This window comes from Buteo buteo, chromosome 2 (genome assembly GCF_964188355.1).
Source record: "Buteo buteo chromosome 2, bButBut1.hap1.1, whole genome shotgun sequence".
In the NCBI taxonomy this organism is placed as follows: domain Eukaryota; kingdom Metazoa; phylum Chordata; class Aves; order Accipitriformes; family Accipitridae; genus Buteo; species Buteo buteo.
This window is the reverse complement of record NC_134172.1, coordinates 36,620,694-36,640,553: the sequence shown is the minus strand read 5'-3', so window position 1 is coordinate 36,640,553 and position 19,860 is coordinate 36,620,694. Positions and strand designations below refer to the sequence as shown.

At 40.2% G+C, this 19,860-nt stretch overlaps 1 protein-coding gene across 2 annotated transcripts; it reads right to left on the bottom strand.

Annotated features, from left to right (window-relative positions):
* On the bottom strand, window positions 1-16,503 carry CCDC126 (coiled-coil domain containing 126). Of its 2 annotated transcripts, none has more exons than XM_075050810.1 (4): window positions 16,401-16,503; window positions 5,241-5,376; window positions 4,225-4,628; window positions 1-1,661 (listed from the first exon to the last, which is right to left on the bottom strand). In XM_075050810.1, exons 3-4 carry the CDS (start codon window positions 4,460-4,462, stop codon window positions 1,480-1,482), a joined length of 420 nt encoding a protein of 139 aa, XP_074906911.1. In that variant the 5' UTR covers window positions 4,463-4,628; window positions 5,241-5,376; window positions 16,401-16,503; the 3' UTR covers window positions 1-1,479. The 2 variants fall into 2 exon arrangements, with proteins under 2 accessions (XP_074906911.1, XP_074906919.1); XM_075050818.1 differs by having other exon boundaries at window positions 16,317-16,463.
* Between the last annotated feature and the right edge of the window lie 3,357 nt (window positions 16,504-19,860).

Here is a 19,860-nt window from a genome sequence, read left to right as displayed (position 1 = left end):
TTTACAAGTACAATTGAAAATTTATTTTTCTCTTTCTGCATTGAAGTGAGTACATGTTTACACATAACATGACAGAAAAAAAACCATCATCTGGATACCGACTAAGGTTGTATTTTTCCTTTGTAACACCCCAGAATGTCAGCAGAGAAATAGAAAAAAAGAAAAAACACATAACTTTGGATGGTATATCATCCAGCACCTCCGGTTTTACTGGTGGGTTTTTTTTTTCCCTTAATATTGGATTAGACCACCCCCACCCCCCTCAAAAACCCACTCACAGCACACTCTTGGCAATAGTCCCTGAACATATCATCCCACCCCACCCCCCTCCCGCAAACATTCAGTACGTTTTAAAAAACAGGCTCAGTGGCACTTTCTATTTAATATGACTTCAGTAACTTTTTGAAATACAGTGCATCCACACTGCAATTCACTTTCCTGTAAGGCTAACTTAGACATAAGGCAAACACTACCTTAGCTCTCAAATATTCCATGATAAGACACCCTTAGTACACGTATCTCTGTTAAATGCAGAGATGCCTTGTTTCCCCTTCATTGCTTTTCCTCCTGATCAAAAAAGCAATTCAGGGAGATAAGCGTGCTATACTCATCACAGATTGCAAGGTACTAAAAAGTTAAAAAGAAACAGCAATGAATAAAAATAAACAGTATTCACATATCCCAAACTTAATTCCATCACTTAAATAATTTCATCTGCAATTACAAAATACATACACTTAAATATCTTTGTAAGAAATAATCATCTAAGATATCACAGATTATGATTTGCTTTTGATAATCTAACTGCCCTAACTCCGGCATAAAGATATACCTGGACAGTGTTGCTACCTAGGATGTTTTCCTATTATAATTAATTTTCTTAAATATACAGTAAATTCTCCCTAGCTATTCTGACAGATAGTGCAAATAAAGACATTCTTTGGGTCACAATTTTAAAATATTACCGCCAATGCTATCCTCAATTTAACATTGTTTTAGTAAATGAGTAACAAAATATTGTAAGTATACACATTTTCTAACATCTGTTTAACAATGCGTTTTCCTCAGTTACCTTGGCTTAACACAGACCACAAAATATGAATAAGCTACAATACTGCTCACCTATCCAAAAGATATGTTATATTTATACTTAAATAAATATATTTAGAAACTTACCTATAAGTTCCGCATTGCTTTCCATTTGTTGTTATTATCCAATGGCATACTACATCAAATCATGATAACAAAATAACTTTAAAGACAACAAAGATCACTTCAGAAGTACTGCTCAAAGGCAATGAAATAATGTTTTGAGAACCTATGCACATAAGTTAGGCCTACATAGATCCAGCACATTGTATAATAGAATAGTTCACGCTTCTTTTAGGAATCAACTACTGCTTTGCCCTAGCCAGAGATAAAAAGCTTATCTTAAATACTACCTATCATATATGTAGCAACATAAAGTGGCCGTGTTTGCTATCTAATGTTGCTTGCTGGTTTTACACGTTTATTTGAAGTTACTGGCACCTGATTGCTAGTTCCATTCGTGGTATTTGTTGCTGAGCCATTCACAACGATGTAATCAACTTTGTTTTCCAATTTCACAAGGCGTTGTAAGATGTCATCCAGAAGAACAGCAATTGTTCTCTTAAGATCAGCTGAAGATAATGGAAAAAACAAATTAGATCCTATTACTTACTACATGTGGAAAAGAACTACTATTTCAACATGTTCACATCTTAAGACTTGCCATCATTCCTACTATACTTTTGGGGAAAGTGCAGATTAGTATACAAGTACAGAATTAAATAGCTGCTTGATTAATATAATTTCTTTGTTATTTTAGGCAAGGAAGATACCGCCATAATAGTGAACTGTGAACGAAGCCAATTAAATACTTGAGTGTAAGAATGAAACCACTAGTTGGAGCATTAGACTAGTGACTATTCAAAAGCAGTATTTCAAATTTCATCCAGACAACAGCACTAGAAAATACCCAGCTATAACACCTTTTAGTCTTGGACAGCAACAGAATATATTTAAATACTTTCCAACATAAAAAATGTACTTCTTAATAGCTTTCTCTAAATAACAGATCTATCCCACAGAAAAACTGGTATAAGAAAGTATCTTATCACTTCTTACATAGGCTATAAAGCAGGAAAAAAAGTTTCCATATTTAGGCCTATATTGATTGAAAAACAACAGAAAGGACAGTAAAAAAATTTCCCATATTCTGGAACACAAAAACAGTAACAGACCTTTCAACAAAAGCTAATTACACTGTTGTCAATGTTCATATCACTACGTTGTCTCAGATTAGGAAAAAATGAACAAACTTACCAGGTTTTACAAGGCATTAAGATCCCCACAACATGCACCAATGCAGACACACACAAGACTCTCCCTGCCCCCCCTGCCCCCAATCAGTTCTTAACTAACCAGAAAAACTGGGAAGGAAAGCACAGGTATGAAAGCAAAAAGAGGAGTAACCCAGATAAAATAAAACACTAGTAGTAAATTAAAAAAAAAAACAAAAACAAACAAACAAACCCCGAAACCACAAAAAAACTCAGGTCAGTCCCTCTGTCTAAAATTAACTAGATCTTGTTTAGTAATGTCATCTTTGGGGGAAAAAAAAAAAGAAAAAAGAAAAAAAGAAAAAAAAATTGCTTTACAATTTGAGCCAGAGCAGGGTCTGCTGTCAATGACATGATGTGGGTCATAGTATCATTCTGTGCTCAACAGTCAGAAGGGAGGAATCGTCTACTCAAGTTCTAAGTCTGATGATCAGCATGTAGATCAAAAGTTGACTTAATTTTTTTATTAAACTTCAGACAAAACCTCAGAAGGCAAATCTCATTTGGAAATACACTGTAAGACTTATATAGCAGTAGAAAGCTGCAGTACACAAGGTTTTTTTTTAAAACAAGTTACACAGAAAAGTAATTACACAGTAAAGGCAGGAAATCCTTGAAGAAGAAAAAAAGGGGGAGGGGGAGAAGAGGGGGAATAAAAGAAAAAGTAGTCTTTTACTGTGGTAAAAAAGTTAAGTTAATGAATGAAAGAATTAAAGGCCAAGACTTTTTGATACTGTCCTTCTCCTCTTGGGTTGCTTCCTGCTCATCTTGTTATCACAGACTTGCCTCCCTGTTCCTGAGCAGCAGAGAAAAGAGTTCAGACACATTTTTGCTATTTGTACTTTTACCAGACTTTCTATAAAGAGCATCCTACAACTGGTAGAGCCCATCCTTTTAAGGATTCCTTAAGAAGGCCATCAAAGTACATTAACAAAAAATATATATATATATATATGTGAAGATTTATAACTATTTCTTTTTAAGCCTTGTATTACTCTCACTTTCACAGATACATTTTTTCCTTTATGTCAGAACCCAGGTAGTTTCTTCAAACCTAATCCCTAAGGGATTAACTAGAGCTCATTGCAGCCTTCCCTCAATAGAAGCTATGAGGGACCAGAGTTAAAATTAAGACATTTTTATAGCTTTGCTAAAAAGATCTCAAAACTATCTTTTCTGTATTTCAGAAGAAAGGCATCTATTACCAGTCAATACTGGAAACATATTCATCAAGTTAACAGGTAAATCAGACAGAGAGAGATGATGCAGCAAATATCAAAGCTCTTGAGACAAGTAACCTAATGGCTCTAACGGCTACTTCTAAAGCAAGGGCAGATTCTGCTAAATTCAAAAGCAAGGGCAGATTCTGCTAAATTTGTAATTGCCTTGCAGTCTCAAGACTGCAAACTCAACTAGTATGTTGCTTTCCACTGCTTTTTTACTACTTAGAGAGAAGAAAATTAAAGAAATGAAAGCAGAAAGTTAGCAATGAGACACAAGAAGAATCTGGAATGTTAAAGTGACTTAATGTAAAACTGTGTCCCCATATCAAGCACGTGCTTACTCCTCAATAGCTTAAGATGGAGAAAAAGCACAATGTTACTGTTAATTCTGTAAACAACAGTAGTCATATACCTGGAGATACCTAAAAAATTCCTGGAAAACAAAAATCTCATGTCTCAAGCTTGATTTTGCACCCACATCTTAATCTTCAACTTCAGTTAATAAACTAAAATCAAATCAGTTAGAGAGGTTTTTCTCTTAAAGAGCAGTAATATTACTTTAAAAAAGGAAAAAAGTATAACTTTACAGTTTTCAGGGAAAAAAAGTATTTTTAAAACTAGTATGGTTTTTTTCTTACCATATCCTGCCATAGAGGCTCCACCGCCACCATTCATTAAATTTTTATTTTCTTCTGCCAGTGCTTTGACATATCTTTTACTTAGATCTAGTATCTGTCCACGCAACTCAGCACTGCTTTGGCGTCTTGGATACTGGAAAGTGTAGCGTAGCAACATCAAACCCCAAATGATTCCAAAAACTAGTAAAAACATACTCAGTTTCTGGGACATATTTTTTCTTGAAAATGTTAGAAACATGTCTGATGAAGGCCACAGGTGTGTCTTAACTTCAAGACAAGCAATTGAACTCGGCTTTATCAAATTATATTACATATTAAACAAAAACAAGATTTCTATGAAGTGAAAAATCTTCTGGCTGGATCATCTTGAATACATCTTCTCATGTTTTAGTTGGTCTCGATTCCTAAAATTCGTAAAATATCACTTGGTTATTCAAAACTGCTACAGCTGTTGACATCAAGGACAAATACCAGTTTCCAAATGCCATATTATTGCATAATCTAGCAAACTGTGGTGGATTTGCATCTGCTTAGAGGTGCAGTCATCTTTCTATCTCATCTGTTGTTTATCAGGTTTCCTCTTCTTATTTTTACTGATTTTTACTCCCCAAACATCAAAACTTCTACGCTTCTACAAATCACCTTAAGTATTTTAAATACCGGAATGTGAACTATTAAACCAAAATGCATTTCAAACAAAATGCTGTATCTAGAAGAGACTTGTAAAACACTTATATACAACATTTTGATGAGTTATATGCATACATCTACACATAAGAAAAAGATCTTGTGAAATTATTGACTTAATTCCGAATCCTCACTTAGAAGCACAGGGCAACTATAAACCGATAAAATGCAGGACAAAGTTCAAAGTTGGGCATCATTCTCTTCTGGTTTTGTACAGCATTATTTTTTTTTTGTTGTTTGGTGTCTTGCTAATAAATAAATAAAACCAAAATGAACTGGCACATTGCACCCACTTTTAGCATTTTACTACCACTTTAAAAAAGTCTTACCATAGCAGCCAATTCTGATCCCTCAAGATTAAGGCTTCAGGCTTTCCTACTTACAAATGGTAGGAAAGCTTCAACAGTTAAACAACAAATACCCAGACATCTTGAAGCAATGTGAGCCAGACATCTTCAAGGAGCTCTGTATTGGGAGGGGGAAAAAAAAATAATATTAAAACAAAACAAAGTGCAGGATTAAAGAGACATTCATTTTCACGTGGAGTGGTTGAAGTTGAGGGCTTCAAGCCACATGCTTTTAAAACAGAAATACATTTTTAAACCCAACTTGAAGCAATTGTTAGGGAAGAACATAAAACCATTTCCATTTTATTATAAATGCATACATTTGAATGTTCAATAACTGATTTCAACATACTTTAAAAAAACCAACTTGGTAAGACTCTCACCAAAATGTGTCCCTCCTCTTGTGTTATAAAGACAGTGACGGTAGATGCTCCAGATTCATCATATGTGTATGTATATACATTTACATATGTATCATTGTCTTATTCATTTTTCCCCCTCAAACAAACCAGATCTTTTCAGTCTCTTTACATGTGTATACGACGCATTTCTCATTTTTCAGCCACCTCTGAAGCGTCTCCAATTATTCAATACTTTTTTGAAAGAGAGTTTCTATTATTTAACATAGTCTGGATAAAGCTAGTCATTTTACATAATAGTTACGTCTTCCCTGTTACTCCTTGTTCTTGCCACATACTACCCAACATGAGCGCTTTTCAGACTGAAGTTACACATTTAATAGAGTTCCCCACCAGACTTTCTATACTGGTACTTAGATCTCTGTTTTTATTAGAATATTGAGGCCAAATTTCTTATCCTGCTAAGCACTCATCTAAACTTAACTCCGCCTCCACGGTATTTTTCATTGCCTCTGCTGACTAGTTCAACTGGCCTTATGCCGACACGCCACGCTCTGCTGCAAACACAAGCGTGGCTGCCAGCCAGCAGGGTGCCGAGTTGTGCTTGTCGCTTACCCTTCACCTTCGCTCTTCAGATAACCTTCTCAACAGGCAAGCCACCATGACTGATTCAAGTGGCAAATTTTTGAAGTGCTCTAAAATCAACACGCATATCTGAATTATTCTGAAAATGATTAGTCCAAGGCAGGGGCAATATTAGGACTTGGATACCAAAGTTGCTGTAAAGTAACAAGTTATCGTGTATAAAATGCCCTATAGCAACTGCCAGTACATAAAATCTTACTGTTGGGTGTACTAATGTAAGTGGCAATCACAAGTGGATGAGGAATAGCTTACTTTACCTTAACTGCAGGACATGACCATGCACATGGACAGATAGCCAACATGCAATAATTTGAAATCCCACTGTAAATTCAGTGAGATGTACTTTGTTCAAAAAATGTGCTTATCTCCCAAAAAACTGTTTTTAAGACACAATTTTGCCTTAAGTACATAAAGTAACAGAGAAAACAATAAAAACTTATATTCTACAGTTTCAGCATGAGTATTTGGAATTGTGTGGTTAAAGATTTCCTGAAACAGATCCTCCCTAAACATGAGCTAACCAAAATTTCTTTTCCCTAGCTCTTTGCCAAATCCATGGCTCTGCACTCGGACTTTAAAGCATAAACTGCACCTACATCATTATGCATCTACATAATCCCTGAATAGTATCAAATATGATGGAAAACATTTACATATGAGGTCCAGGAGTAGGGTATTCATATGATGGCTCAGAAGATCAAACAGTATCTCTCAAGGAGAGACCACAAGTTTCAACCCCCATTCCCAAAGTCTACGTTTTATATTATTTTTTTTAAATTGTCTGAAAAATAACAAATAGCTCTTGCAGAATTTAAATTAAGTTCCACTTTCCATAGATCTCCAGCTATATCTCATCCTGAAGCATTTAGACAATATCACTACAGAGCTCTGAAGTGGAAATAACTCTGCCATCACACTGTAAATAAGACCACAAGCCTGGATAAGAGTCCTAGCCAAGAGGAACAGACTGAATAAACTCCCGCCAAGGAGCAGTAGGACTTGCAGACTGGGTCTTTGCCGTGTATATTTGATTCACAGCGCACATGCTGACTCCTGAAACTAACAGAAATCAAGGACTTAACCTGCTGGGCAAATGGCGTAACACCCAAATACTGACACCGGGCAGAGGAACTAGGAGTAAGTGTACCAAAATGAAGGGAACTATTTGTACTGGTCACTTTTCCTATGCATTTTTAGAGGCCATTCCCCCTTAACAAATTCCAGTGTAATTTCAAAGTTCTGGAGATTTGGTCTCCTCTTTCTTCCTGATGCATGCACTTCTAGTGACCCATAACACACTCCCTGCAAGACCCTTCCAAGATTACACAGTGTGGAGCAATAACAACAACAACAACAACAACAACAAAAGCAAGCTTATACTTGTGTGATTTGCAAGCAGGAAAAAAAAAATGTATTGGAGCAGCACGTGTACATATTAGGAAGAAAATAGCACAGTAAATAAGATGGACGGATTGGAATTTTCTCTTACTTCTTGCTGCCCTGAAGGGTCAGCACTACTCTGTACAAACTTTATAGTTTAAACAAAACTTGTCCTCAGAATGGACCTTTGTTTTCAGTAATTCAGAGGTAATATCCCATGAGGTAACAACATACATTTAAGAAGGAACACTCTCTCTTGTGATCTTTCTTCTCCCTCATTCTCTCAGCTCCTCCTTGCTCACCACTCCCTGAGCAGGGGAAAAAGGAAGCTGAAACTTCCTTCTTCACACTGACTTAGCCCAGGTAGGAACCCAGGCTTGCCACTCTCCCAACCACAGCTGAAGGGCTTTTGTGGCAAAGGAGGTCAAAGCACTGCAGAGAGCAACAGAAAAAAAGGGCACATCAGAGCTACGCCTTGTGGAATTCCTACCATTCCTAACCTGAGACAAAAGAAAGATGACCATGAAGATGAAGGAGTACAGCCAGAACAAAACTTTAAGATCTGAGGAGGGAAAGAAAAAAAGAAAAACCAAACCCAAAACCACCAAATAAAATAAAACACACACAGGCCCCAAAACCCAACCTCTCCCCCCAGTCAAACAAAACCCCTGACCTGACTATGCAGGTAAAATGGCATTCCAAGACTCCATGAAGAAGACGGTATCTTCCAGATGATCCTTTCAATAGGCAGCCTGAAGTGACTGATTCAGGTGGCAATTTTTCAAAGTTCTTTAAAATCAACACGCATATCTAAATTATTCTGAAAATTACAAGCCCAAGCCAGGGGCAACATTAGAACTTGGAACTACCAGCAATTCCTGAACAGAGGATCTGAGACTAGGTTTGCCTTTCACAGACATAGGGAACTTCGTTTTCCTTCACTGTTGCCACTGCTGATTGTCTAGGAATTGTACTGCCAAAGCCTTCGAATGTGGATTTAACATTGTCCAGCGATACCACAACAAACACTGACATACATCTGGCAATGAAAGCAATGAACTAAAGCACTCATCCTCTCCAAAATAAAATCATGTCTCTATCCTCTGAGCTGTGGTCCAACATCAGTCATGTATAAATTATATTGAGTGCATGAAACAAAACGAACAAGGGCCAAAAAAAATGGAACAGAAAATCCATTGTATGTTCTGTAATAAAGCAAAGTTCTATTATTTCTGATGCTACTTACCTAAACAGTAGCATCAGACTTCAGTTTGAATGCTGACCCTTCTCCATGGAAACCAGCCCATACTTAGAAAACATCATACTTGAATTTTGTTGCAAAGTCTTCCTCAGATTCTGCTTTACTTACTCCCAGCAAAACCCAGAGATTATACTCACGTACACACAAATAAATGCAACAGTTTGTAAGGCAAAGGAATGCCTCATACATCCTCTGAGACGATCTCAGGGTACCATGAAAACAAGGCATACCCAAATCCTTAAAAGGTTACAACACTCTTTACAGCACTGTCAGTTCTGCTACTCAGTCAGCTCGTGAAAGACCAGTACATATTCGTCACCATTTTTCTAGTCTGTCCGAGAGATCCCAGCCTTCCACTAGAAGTGGTTATCGGCATGACCAGGGTAAATTTACAACTGTGCTGCAGAGATGGTGTGTACCATCTAGTTTTGAAAAATGTACAGGACAGACGAAGATGGTTATTTATAAGAGAAAAAGAAAGCCTCAGGCCCGTCAGGTATTTTTGGTAGTTATTAGTAAGCAGCTTTAGCAAAAAAATAACAGAACAGAGTCAGCAAGAGGTGAAGAACAGAGAAAACTGAAGCCCGAGAATCCCATTCTGTTCAAGGATCAGAAAGACTTTAAGGATAAAGCCAAGAAAAATGCACTGAAAATAGTATTGTTAACATACAGTCCAATAAAGTCACCTCTTTGGCTATGTATTTTGAAAGCCAGAATACCTACTAAGGCAGTAGTTCCTCAGTGATACCCTTGAGACCTATATAGGTCTCTAATGAGTATATTAATTAAGTAGCCTTGATAAATGGGAACTTTACTCCATCTATTACTTACTACCATAATACTTATCTGTTCCTCACTGCCAAATTATGATCAACAACAATGTAACACAGTGAATTCAAAAGCAAGTCTGGCTTTGTGATCAATTATTATTATTAACCGTACAAACACAAGAATTGATTTATCAAGACAGAGATTAAAAAGAAAAAAAAAGCCAGATATAGTCATAGGAGACTGCACCCAACTACAAACAGAGAATGGGAAAAAAAAAATCTTGTAACAGAACAGACAGCAGACAGAAATTAGGACAGTACAAATAAAAGCTGACATTAATAATTACTATAAAATAATTGTACAGTATGAAATTAGAATTTATTACAATCTCAGTGGGAGCATAACAAGTTTATGAAATTATTAAGGACTTGGAATTAGCATACTAAAATTATGTCTATAGAAGAAATTTCTATTAAATTCATGGCAGCAAACATATCCCAGTACAGTGAGGGTACTGTATTAGTAAACAATAAGCTGTGAACAGGCATAATGATACCTCACTGGAATAGCCAAGGAACGTTTCAAGAAGACAAAAATCACAGGGAATTACAGAATACCAGGAAATATTTCCACAGTTCTGTCAGCTCTATCCCATTAGTTTTCTTTTTTGTATCTATTTAGAGTGTGCTCCCCCTCAGCCCATTTACCTCTGTGACCTCCAGAATCTTTTGTTTTCTGATTTTCCAACAGAAAACTTTGAGCATCACAGTCACTCAGCTGACAGACATCACGCTGACCATTCTGAGAGCAGACAGGCTAGTTCTATGTTATTTGGAAACCTATCAGCACAGTCGCTGTGCAGCAATGAAAATGGGAAGTCTAAAGAATGACTGACACACCCACAAAAAGCATAGAACATATATTCACTGACCAATTCATCTCTGAAGACAGGATAATAAAACAAGTACCTAAAAGCCCAGAAGCTATGTGCTGAGACTTTCTGGAACACCAAAAATGATGTCTGCATTCTGGTAATCTGCAGTCTTAGATGGCTATCATTTTGGCAGTAGGAGAAAAATCTGCATGAGGTGCAGCTAACAAACAGGTACCCAAAAAAGTTAAGTATATCCTGTTACACAGGACCATGATTCCTGGCAATACACAGAAATTTCAGTTCTGCATTCCTACACATAACACAAACTCCCTCTAACAAATCATCTTACCCACATCATTCATATTTAAAACTCATGCCCAAGGAAGAATCACATTCCTTATGTTTTTAAGAGCACATGAGTTCTTGAAAAAATGCCAATAAAACCATCTTTCTGTACTGGCACATCCGTACTGGTGACTTTTGCAGACCAACACTGCCCTTTCGTTCCCAGGTTCATTCAGACAGCTGCATAGCACCATAAAATAGCAGAATATTCTACTCGGAAGCAAACAATTAACAGCAATGCGTGTCCCCAGACAAGTGAAACCATATTTGAGCTGTCTTTTGATGAGATCAACTCTCACCATTTTAAGTATTCCTATTATTGATGCTGTAAAATTTGCTCAACAGAAAAATATCACTAGCAAAAAGGCAAAAAGAGAAGGATACCCTACTGACAAAACCTCAGCAATGCCCAAAACAACAGCGCCCATCAAAATGCTGTACCTGTGTGCTGATGAGACTTGAGGGTCTTTCAAGACTGCATCATAGGTAAGTTGATAGAAGAGAGAATTTATACTAATACCTGCCAGTCTCAAGTGAAAAGAACAGCATTATACAACACACTGCGATCTTACAGATAGGTAAGAAGGCATACTTCTGGGCAGGGAAGCCTGCCCTATCAGTATGACAGCTGCTGGACTCCAGGTTTTAGCAGTTCTGTACCACTTTTGGAACACACTGCCAAAGGAGTCCGCCTAGTGCTTGGTGCCTTTTCCAGGACATCTATCTTTATACCTTCTCCCACAGCATATGTTCCTTCATTCCCTGCCTCTGCGTGCCCCAGACTTGCAATTACCAAGGAATGCTGGGAAGAAAAAAAATTATCCCTTTGCCTTATTGCTACCTGTCTTTCAGGGAATACCTTTAATAGCTATTCCAAGCAACATCATAGAAAGACATGAGGTTTAAGGGAATAGCAAAAACAGGTAACTACCAAGAATACCTATTCTTCTACAGTGCTGCAACAAAGAAAGAAGAAAATCTTGTGTGCTCCCACCACTCGCTGTCTCTCAATGCAGCCAAAGGGTATCTGGGCCAACAAAAGTCACGGCTCACCAAGCAGATATTGTCACTGCTGACAAGTTGCTGAGACTACCTCAAACACATCTTAAAGCAGGAACAGTTCTACCTCCTACAGGCTTCTGAGAACAGCACACAACCAATTTGTTTTGTAGCTGGACTTTTGAGTTGAAAGCAAACACATACCGCTTTAAACTTGAAAACCCACACATAAGTTCACAGTGGCTCTGGTATATAACCATCTGAGTGCCCAAACACTAGATTACCTTTTGTATTTCAGTATTTTAGAAATAATGGTGATTTGTTTCTATTTTGAAGGCATGTAGTCCTATTTGCATTGTTTACATTTTACACCTTCTGCCTACAATTGTTTTTACTTTGCATTATGTCTAAGGAGTCTACTTAAGTACTTTTTGGTACCTTAAAGTATCCTGTCGGTTTTGGTTTTTTGTTTTGTTTTGGGTTTTTTTTTTTTTGAGTACTCCCCCCCCTTTTATTTTGCCTACTACTGTCAGTGAATGCTTTTAAAACAGCCATTTAAAAACAGAAATTCTTTGTTCCTTGCCTGTGGGCAGTCAGCCAAGATTCAAGATTTTGAGAGGGGAAATGACTTGGCAAGGGTTGTGAAGAAAATTAAAGAAAGCAGATATCAATGGGGACAGTATATTATACTTGCTGAAGTTCCCCTCCTCCCACTGGGTCCATCTGGGCCTCAAAACGTTTCTACATCTCTGTATCAGCTTCTTAGGGGGGAAAAAAACATTTAAAAAAAATCATCTCAGCTTCATTCCATCTGGGACACTTTTCTTTTTTTCCTTTATGCTTTCTTGCTGCCATTCAGGTCCCAGTAGGACCCTTGCTCACATGAACCACAGTTGTGACAGAGCATGAAGTACCTTCTTAGCCTCTCATTTCCCGATAAGATTGCCACAGTTTTTTCATTGCAGCTGAACACTAGGCTATGTCAAGCACCCCCTTGCAAAGTCCTAACCAGTACCTCTACTCCCTCTTGAAATTTCACAGCTGTGTTTGCACCACTCTTTCCAAAGTCCCTGGTGACTCCAAAACTTCCTTCTGAGATGATAATGTTTAGCTAATTTTAGCTAGTTTTACAGAAAGCCATACCTGCAAGATCATGAGTGTAGGCTACTGAGAAGACACGGATTTTCACTGAACGTTTTAAAGACAACTAAAAGGAAGGGGGTTGTCATTAAAGAGAACAAAAAGGAGAGGGGAGGGTGGAGTCAGCTAACAAAGTGATGGCTGCAATGGTGGAGAGACTGCCACTGCAGAATTGGTCATACATATACACACGGTCCAGCATCCACACAGACACTATTCCCACGGAACAGTAACAAAAAAGAGGGCAGAGGAAGAATTTAACTTGCCTGGTTTTACTTCAAGAAACCTGCAGAATTCAAACTGAGTACGGATGTGTACAAGGTGTCCACCAAAAGTACATTTCAGTGGTAAAACTACAATACAGACAGGGCCTCAGATTCACGCTCCCTCCCAGGAGGCTGATCCAGTTGAAGATTTTAGAAAAATAACACTGGAGGCAATGTTAAAAGACAGATTAAGTTCTTTTCTTCTACATCTTTTATTATTTCTAGATTGACTTGTCAGTTTATCTTAGCATAGCAAGGGTATGACAGGCAGTAGTTAACCATAGCACCACAGTGGTGTGCATTACAAAATATTTTATTGATAAAATTAAGCAGAAGGTACCCAGAAATTTAACTGGATTACTTACATCATGGTAGCCTCTTATTTCTTCGCTATTACTGAAGAGACCAATTTCAGTGGAATAAGTTTTAAGTCCTCTTGTCTAGGCCTCTAGTCTAGGCCTTGTTTTACGTAAGCAAAGTACCCATTTAGTTCTGAGCAATCCAAAACGAATCTTTTAAATTACATAGCCAAATGGTAATTTTTTTTTTTTTTAAAGTTGACAATCATAAAAGAAAATTTAGGAGACTATTAATAATGCTCAGTTGAGGAAACCCAGCCCACCTAATAGTACAAGTTTTCAATCACAGGTGAAAGAGCTTGTCAAATAACAAATACTATATAAAGTACATTTTAGCAGTAAACTTGTACCAGCACAAAACACATTCATTTGAATGACTGAGCTCTGCAAATTTTTGACAGCTACTACAAACAATTTAATGGCTATTTTTGACACTTGCTAGTCTTCAGATATGTTGACTACACAGCTGAGAATTTAAGCTGACAGCATGCATTTATCCTACTTACAGTTTGGGCAAAATACAGGAACAAGTGCCCTAACTATTCTTGGAGAAGGTACAAGTGATCATGAACTCCAGGGGCAGTATTTTACTTTTAGCAGTTAAATGACATCCAATCCCCAAGCTAAATCACAATACGTGATTAGCTAATACCAATGCCTCCCTCAAGAAGCTAAAAGCCAAAAGGAGTCTTTAAAAGCAGAGACTACAAAAGCTTTAAAAAAAAAAAAAGAAGTCGCTTTATTTCCAACTGTAAAAGCTTTAGGAAAAAGACCTATTTACGAGACCAAAGGAATTCCAACATAATTGCTTAATCCTCTGGAGTTATCAAGTACCTGAAATAAATTATTAAACAATTATATATTGTAAGACATAAAATAACAAAAAGAGGCCAGAATAATTTAGGCTTTATACACATGGGTATCTCTAGCAGTCAAAACGGGAACAAAGGTAACAACAAATTAACAAATTTCCACAATTTAGCTAAAACTGCCATCACTCCTCTTCTAACACTAGAACAAGATGCTACTTACAATATATTATCATCTTCATATTGTCTCCTTTCTTTGATACTCTCATGAAACAACAATTCATAACATTTCTTCCAAAATAAACACTACATCACAATTAGAACAAATCACATGCATGCTTAGCTATTACATTCAGCATGTTCATATTCTGAAGGTTCTATAAAAAGTCACAATTCCTACAAAGCTCACTTTTCACAGTGGAAAAACTGCCCTCCCCTCCCCAATTCACCCACTGAGGGGGCAAAACAACAACAAAAAAAACCCAGTTGTTCACCTGATCTAAAGTGCACTAAAGAAACTCCTCATCATGTCATAGGACAGAACAAAAATTCTATCTGCTTTGCTTTGTGGCACACAAACACAGAAATTACACTCCATACTACCTGTCAGTATCTTTTAGATGACAAGATACATGAAAGAGAATTTACAGGATGCTACCACATTAGATTAGGAAACTGAAAAGTAAGTTTATTAATAATGAATGATTAACAGAGCTACAGAAGTAAGGTAGAGATAAGAGGACGTTATAAACATTTACAGAAATAAATTTAATGGAAGATTAAAAATGTAGTTAAAATATCATCAGATGTTACATATAAAAGCAATTTCACTGTATTGTAAGAAGGTAGCATTATTCCACAACTCTTGCTGTCAGTAAGTTTCATATAGTATAATCTCCTAAAATTAAAACAAATGCTTTGCCCATTATTTTTTTTTATGCAAACTTGTTAGTGCCAGGAGATCACTTAACCTAATATTATTGAGGACCCTGCCTTTGCTCGAATACGGATTAAACAAACATTTTTTTTCTTCCTTCTAAGTTCCATCACATCATTGTAAGCACGTTTTGCCTCCTTGAAAGTTAGGTCCTTACAGTACAAGAAAGACATCAATCTTGCAGAGTCACTGCAGTCATAGTTTATGACAGGAAGGCCACTGCAAATGAAGGAGACCAGAAAACCCTCGTTGCCTTCACTGCTTCCTCACCATCCAAGGACACTGCATCACAGCCCTGGAAAACGGTTGCCCAGCCGAAGGGACCCTTCGGCCACGGCGGGCAGCAGAACACACCGTCCCCACGAACCCGTAAGAGGGGCCTGCAGCAACACCGCCAGGAGCCGCCAGCAAGACCCGCGCTGGCGCCGATAACCAGCGCCTGCAGAGCGGGCAGGAACCGACCCGCAGGCAGCACCGAGCGCTCAGACAGCACCACCCGCTGCGGAAGGACAGGCGGGGGGACGGAGGGAAAGCTGACGGCTGCACAACCGCCAGTGGGGGCGGGGGGAGGGGGGCAGAAGCATGGCCGAGCCCAGGATGATAAACCTGTCCCGAAGCAGGGGGCAAGCCTGAGGCGGAGAACAAAGCGGGGCGCTCAGGCGAGGTGAAAACCTGGGTTTGCCTGGCAGCCGCAGCCAGGCCGCGGCAACCCGGCTCCCCGGCTCGCACACTGCTCGACGCCCCCCTCGCCAGCCCCGGCCGAGCCTGGCGCCTCTCCCCCCGCCCGGCCGAGCCGCCCCGTCTCCCCACAGGGACTGCCGGGCCTCCACCACCCTCACGCCGCCCCCACTCAGCAGAAGGCCTTTCCGCGCCCCTTCCCCCGCCAAGGGGCGGGTACAGCCCTTCCACACACCCCGCTCCGATCTGCCGCCCGGCACGGTGCCTACAGGAGAACGGGGCGGCCCCTTGGCGGAGCCCCCCGGCAGCCCCGCGCTACCTCCGCTCCCGACCCCCAGCCGTCTGACAGGCACCGCTCGCTCCGCTTCCGCCCAGCCTCGCCACGCCTCGCGTCGCGTCGCGTCGCGTCGCACCACCTGAGACCCCACCCCCTCTCCCCCCCCCGTCCCGGTCAAGCGGGCTGCCGCAACACCCCACCCCCCGCGCTGCCTGGGGCGCATGCGCAGCCGGGAGCCTGCCCCCCTCTTTCCCCCGCTTCCCGCCGTTGGTGGCGGTGCGCGCGAGAGGCGGGAGCGTGAGGGATGGCGGCCGTGGCCGGTCGCCGGCGGGCGAGGGGCTTCGCTGGGGGCGAGGAGGCTTGGCCGCGGGCGAGGAGGCTTGGCCGCAGGGCCGCCGCCAGGCCGGCGGGGAGAGCCGCAGCGCGTTGTCGAGGAGCGAGGCAGGCTGCGTGGGGCCGGGAGGGCAGTACGTAATTGCAGGCCTGGTAGTGCTCGCTGGAAACACTGGCTGCCGGGCTCCAAACAGGAACCCCCGGTTCCTGGAAAGCTGCGTGGCCGTGGCTGTCAATTCCCATTGACGTTCATAACCAAAGATTACCTTCAGAGATACAAACCGGGAAAGGTGTCGTTTCTGCCCTCTAACGGCGTAAGGGAATTTTGTTAGTGGCCTCAGAAGTGAGTGCTGTTCCTCAGCTGCATGAGCTGGACTGTTCGTGGCTGGGACAGTACGTAAACTCCCACCGTGATAGTCACGTCAACAAAATCCATTGTGGGTATAGGACTGTGCTAGCAAGCTACCTCAGGCTCTTCCTGCAAGGTGATACTTAAAGGAAGTTGGTATCAGTTAACTAAAGGTGAACATAAGGGCACTTTAAACAGCTGCAGTGTTGCTAGTGTTCAGGAGTATCTGTTTTTCACCCTAGCTCAATCCCTTCAGGATTGTCCCTACCTAGACAAGCTGAGGTACCGGTTTACAGGTCAGATGTTGCAGGTGGGTGTAGAGGACGGTTCCGTTTGCAACACTGCACCCTCTGTAAAATACAACACAGTTAGAGCAAGCATTGTCCTGGCAGCTTGCTGATCCCACCACCGCTCTACCTCCCCATCGGTTACCCACACACCTGCACTGTGCTGCAGCTTTCCCTCCCTTCCAGGGTGTGTCAGAGGCTACCTGGCTCCTCTCCGGTTTTCAATGTTTTTTTCTGCACAGATTAGATGCAGGAAAATTCAGCATTTTAATCTCATGCTCTAATAGAAAAAAAGGATGTTGATACATCAGAGGGGTTAGTGGCCAAGACCTAAGTAGATAGATAAAACTGTTGGCAGGTGGTATCATGTCAGCCAATCAGTTGCATATAAAACTTTTCTAATGTTGGCTAGCTTGCAGCCCCTTATTTCAGAGTCTTGTGAAACACATTTTGGGATTTTTCTTTTTTCTTTTCATGTTGGTCTGGAAAATATTGGTGTTCACCTGAGAATTTAAATTTGAGAAAATTAGGCAATTGTTGAATTGAATGGAAGGCTGTATTCCCACAAAGAATTCAGAAGAAGCTGCATTAAAGGAATTATATATTTATTTGATTATGCAATCCATCCCATGGACGGAAGTCTTTTGCTGAATTATACAATGTTGAATAAGGACAGGCAAAAAAATAAAAACTGAAATATTTGATAAGTAAGCTTTCGAGTGAACAGATTGACTGTATATTGTGCAACACCAATGAAATTGTTGCTAGAAGCATGTTCTAAAGCAGAATCACATCGGATTCTGTGGGTATTTTCTCATGAAGATTTCCTCTTGAAAAGATCAAAACCAGATGGTCTGAAACAGACTCCACGTAACAAAAGTACTGCAGCTATTTACTGCCATTTATTACTGTACTATTTGCTCAGTGATTAATCCTCTGTTTTCACAGACGTGCGCTGAACAGCTGTAATGTCTTTGCAAATATAATTTATATGGTATTTAGAGCTTACTAGGGAGAGAAAGGGAAATCTGTCAATGATGTAATAACAGGAAGATTTGCTTGTGGATGTCACAAAATTGTATTAAGAAATCTGTCTCTATTATAAACATACCCTCTCTTGACAGGAACTCTGAACTATTAGTAACAGTCTTAATTCCTGTGGCCTGAAAGCCTCATGTATTTGGCCATCTTTCACGAACATGCATCTCACAATATTATGTGATACTTTTTTCCCTTATCCAAGATGTGTGGTAAAAACTGTATCACAAAATAATATCAAGCACCTTGTTTCTCCTCAGTGACATATGAAAATCAAACCTTAACACTGTTTACATGGTCCTTGTAATTGTAGGTAATAATATTCTCAGGATTATTTCGAGGGATAGATAAAAGCCCAGGATTGCAGGAGTAAAAACTTGCTATACTGCAGTGTTCTGTATTATTTTTCAAAATCCAAAAAAGCAAAAATAGATTGCTGGTGCGTTGTTTTCTTTGTTCTTTTCCCCATGCCATTCAGTATCAGTAGGCTGTCCTTCTGACATTAATTTGCATAGCTATTGCTCTGTCCTTTTCAAATGAGTATTAAGAATTTTCTCTCTAATGTTTAAACTGCTTAATGGTAACAGCTAGAGAACAGCACTCTGACGAATATGGTTCATGATTAGTGTACCTGCTGCCTTCTTACTTAACAAATTAATCCTCCAGTCTGTATACTTACGTAAGAATGTACACAACCTTATACTTTCCTTACTGCCGCTCCTGTTTTTCTCTCTTCCTGATCCCCTACCAGTAGTTTATACCCTTTCACTTTAGGGAATGGGCCTGATCTGGGCCCATCTTTCCCTCAAAAAAGTGCATTTTTTCCCCCAGATTGTGAATACTGTAAACTCACTACTGCATTAAAGCTGACAGTATATTACAACAGTGTATTAATATTGCTTGAAAAAGCTCCATAAGGCATGCTTGAAGTACCCACAATTATGTCACGTTAGTGTCTCCTTGAGGCCATCTCTAGCTGTTTTCTGTGTTTGAACAGGATAGAGAGGAGGAATGGGGAAGCCCTTGTGATGTAACCGAGCAGAAAAGACAAGCCTTTCAGTAAAATGCTGGTTAAAAGGAAATTCTCAAGACTGCACGTGAAAAATTTAGGCCTTTGTTTCCTAGAAGTATTCAAGACTGAATCACGTGGGTTCATTCCCAAACCTGTACAAGGAAAGCAGCCTTCCAGCCGTGCACGTTAAGCAGCCTGTTGCCGTAACAAAACACCACCGACAACGGGGATTTCAAGGTGCTGACCGTAAACATTCCCTCCTGCGGTGCAGAAGCAGAACCCCGGAGAAGGTGCCGGGAAGAGGTGAGCGGGGGAGACAGCGAGAGATGAGGAGCAAGGTCGGTTTTCAGGGCGCGCAGGAGCCGCAGCCCTAACGGGAGAGCCCGCCTTCGCACGGGGAGCGGCGGGATCTGTCACCGGGCGGGGCGACCAGCCCGCTCGCTCCCGCGGCGGCGCGCCCCCGAGAGCCGCCGCCAGGAGGCG

Bases quoted from the DNA above. Each gene is read 5' to 3' on its own strand.
- CCDC126 (XM_075050810.1), bottom strand. From the start codon at position 4,462: ATGTTTCTAACATTTTCAAGAAAAAATATGTCCCAGAAACTGAGTATG. The intron at 1,662-4,224 runs GTAAGAAAAAAA...CATTATCTTCAG, and splicing joins AGCCTCTATGGCAGGATATG to CTGATCTTAAGAGAACAATT.